This window comes from Theropithecus gelada, chromosome 1, assembly GCF_003255815.1.
Source record: "Theropithecus gelada isolate Dixy chromosome 1, Tgel_1.0, whole genome shotgun sequence".
In the NCBI taxonomy this organism is placed as follows: Eukaryota; Metazoa; Chordata; class Mammalia; order Primates; family Cercopithecidae; genus Theropithecus; species Theropithecus gelada.
Genome location: NC_037668.1, coordinates 24,977,107 through 24,980,558, shown reverse-complemented (window position 1 = coordinate 24,980,558; position 3,452 = coordinate 24,977,107). Strand labels below are relative to the sequence as shown.

The 3,452-nt window shown below is 41.9% G+C and overlaps 1 protein-coding gene across 1 annotated transcript; it reads right to left on the bottom strand.

Annotated features, from left to right (window-relative positions):
- Nucleotides 1-682: 682 nt before the first annotated feature.
- LOC112606845 (olfactory receptor 10J4) lies at nt 683-1,699 on the bottom strand. The gene is given in 3 exon segments (XM_025357769.1): nt 683-942; nt 945-1,564; nt 1,566-1,699. Coding segments are annotated over 3 exon segments (1,014 nt in total).
- Between the last annotated feature and the right edge of the window lie 1,753 nt (nt 1,700-3,452).

Sequence of the window (3,452 nt, the reverse complement as noted above, 5' to 3'; positions counted from 1 at the left end):
CAAAAAGAGTACTTGCAGTGTCTGAGTAATTGCCCCGTAGACATAGGTACCACCTTGCTTAGGTCAGGTTCCACAGAAGCAGAGTCTGAAATAAGGTCTTGGTTACAGTGATTGACTAAGGAGTGCCCTCAGAGGAAAGGGAATGAGAGAAGCAGGATGGGGAAGGGGAATCACTATGCAAGAACACGGTCTCAGCTGGAGCATAACTTCAGCCTGATCTAATGGAGGGATCTAGAATTGTGCCCTAAAGTTGGTCCCATCCTCAGACAGGAGGGGGTGGTGGCCTTTTGTACCCTTTGTGTCATTCATGAAGTCAAGTCCATCTTACATAAACTTCTGTGATATGATAGTATATATTCTTCCTATTCTCCCTACTGGTTTACGATACCTTATGCCAAGAGTAACAGAAGTAACATTTAACATTATAGTGCAGTGCCTGGACACCCTTTATCTTATTTGATTTTCATCATGCTTGGTAAACCCATATATCTGACTTGGTAAATCTATCTATTTCTTTTTTCATTAATATTTTTCTTCCTTGTTTCAATCTATGAGAGGAATAGATTCCTAGATGCTGCCTAGATCAGCCACCTGGTGCTCTCATACTTTCTCTCATCTGATTGTTCTCACTGTGACACCTCATCAAACTCTTTTTCTTTGACTGTTATTGAATGACCAGCACCTAAGAGAGAGGCTTTCTGCCCAAAGCTCTGAGCAAGGCATCCTTGACCTCTTTGTTCCTCAGGCTGTATACAACAGGGTTCAGCAGAGGAGTAATAACAGTGTATGTCACAGAGATAAGTCTGTCCTACAGGGAATTTTGGGATTTGGGTTTTAAGTAGATGAAAGAGGTACAGTCATAGTGGACAATGACCACTGTGAGGTGTGAGGCACAAGTAGCAAAGGACTTTCTCAGGCCCTCAGCTGATACAATCTTGAGATGGTGGTGACAATTAGGACATAGGAGACTAAGATCAAGACCATGGGCAGAACAAGGGCGCGGAGACTGATGAGCAAAGTAATAAATTCCTTGATAGTAGTGTCTGCACAGGCGAACTTCATTATGGGCCGGATATCACAAAAGAAGTGGGAGATGAGATTAGCATCACAGAAGGGAAGGCTGAACACAGAAGACACCTGAATGATAGCTGTGCTCAGGCCAATGCTCCAGGATCCACTTGCCAGTTGTATACAAGCCTTTTTGCCCATGATGACCGAATACCGTAGGGGCTTACAGATGACCACATAGTGGTCATACCCCATGACCATGAGCAGGAAGCAGTTATTGACACCAAAAGTGAGATAGAAAAAGAACTGAGTGGCATAGCCTGGGATGGAGATGGTTTGTTGAGGACTGAGGAGACTGGACAGCATTTGGGGGATGATGGCCACAGTATAACAGGTCTCAGAAATAGACAGCACACTCAGGAAGAAATACATGGGTGTGTGAAATTGATGGTTAAGGCGGATAACTGTCAAGATGATAGCATTGCTGGCAAGGGTCAAAAGGTACAAGACCAAAAAGACCACAAAGAAGATGTGTCTGTGATGCCACTCAAAAATGGAAACCCTCAAATGTAAACTCTGTCACAGCCATGAAATTGGGCCTTGGCATTGAGGAGAATCTGAGTCTGAAAGAGATGAGGTGGGAATGTTGAACATCCAGGCTGGAAACACTGGGCTGGTCCAGGATGATCATCAGCCATATGCAGGCACAGAAATGGGGTGTAGCTCTGGGTTTCAGAAGCTTTCAACATTCAGACACGGGCAAGTGCTGAAAGACCCATCAAGGTTCTCTGGGCCCTGAGACTTGGGGACAGATGTAGTATATGTATGTCGACAGGAATCAATTATGAAAACTGAGTACAGATGCCCTTCAATGTATGATGAGGCTACATCCTGATAAGCCCATCATACGTTGAAAATATCATGTTAAAAATGCATTTAATACACCTGACTGAACATCATAGCTTGCCCTAGCTAAACTTAAATGTACTCAGAACACTTGCATTAGCCTACAACTGGGAAAATCACCTAAAATAAAGTCTATTTTATGATGAAGTGTTGAATATCATAGGTAATTTTTGAATATTGTACTGAAACTGAAAAACCAAATGGTTGTATAGGTACATGAAGTATAAATTCTTCCGTATGCATATCACTTTTTTTTGTTGTTGTTACGTGACTTTCATTGTTTATTTTTATTGCTTACAATTTTAAATTTAATATCACACTATTATAAAGTCAGAGACTGTATGTATTGGAAATCCCTAACTGGTTTAACTAGAAGTAGATGTAGAACAGAGAAAACACTGAATACGTGTGCCCAGGCCTGAAACTCTACTCAGACTTACCTGGTTTAAATCAGCAATGGCACTTTGCTTGTCGAAGGCCAGTGCAAAGGGACGTACCTAAAGAGTGAATGAGTTCAAGCCAAGAACAGATGGCTGTGTGAGGCACACTCCTGGGAAGTCAAGAGAGGACCATTCTCCTGTGTCCCAGGACTCTGGAGTTCCTCTCCTCAAAACCTGCTCCATCTGTGTTCAGAAGGGCTTCCATTTGGTAAGTCAACGTAGAAAGCACTGCCTTCTCTCAAGGTTCAAATTCACAGTGGCCGGTGTCTGGAATAAGGAAGTGAGAGGAGACACCCCTTTTCTCCCGTGTGGATAGTCCAGTGTGCTGACCTAGAACATTCTGTGGTGTGTAGCCACTTCTCTTTTCAGTCTTGCTTTCTTCCAATAGCCCCAAATATCACGTGTTTAATACCCGAGTCTCCCCGTTCTGTGTGAAGGGTAGTTTCTGCTTCTGTTTTTTAGTCTCTAAACACAATAAAGTCTTGGAAGGTTTTTTACAGATTTAAAATACTAGTAACTATAAGACAACAGCAATAGAAACAACAAAATATTTAAGTTCATAGTAATATCTGGCTTTAACCCCAGTGTAAATGGAGGGAAGCCTGATTTTCTTTGCTCGTTTCATTTGTCTCCATTTGCTCATCTATAAAATAGAATAATAATATCTACTTCATAGTGTTGCTATGGAGATCATATGAATTACTGTATGTAAATTGCCAAGTGCAGTTCCTGATACATAACAAGAAAATACTACATTAAATTTCTGCTTTTCTCCCTTCTTCCGTCCTTCCCATCCCCACTCGCCATAACTCTGGGTTCTACTTGTATGCTTGGCTACCCAGGCATACACCCACACACACACACACACACCCCTTATTTTTTTTTCCTCTCTTTCTTTTCTTCATGTTCGTGGATGGTTGTTGTTATTAATTTCTTCAATCCCTATTGGAAGGTCCGGTCTTTACTTTCCATACTCACTTCTCTTCCAACTCTAGATTTTGAAATGTGTGGGTATTGGGGGCAGGGTAGTCTGGAGTTAAATACCTCTGTGATCAAACTCAAGCCCCACTTACTCATATATGACCTTGGAAACAGTTC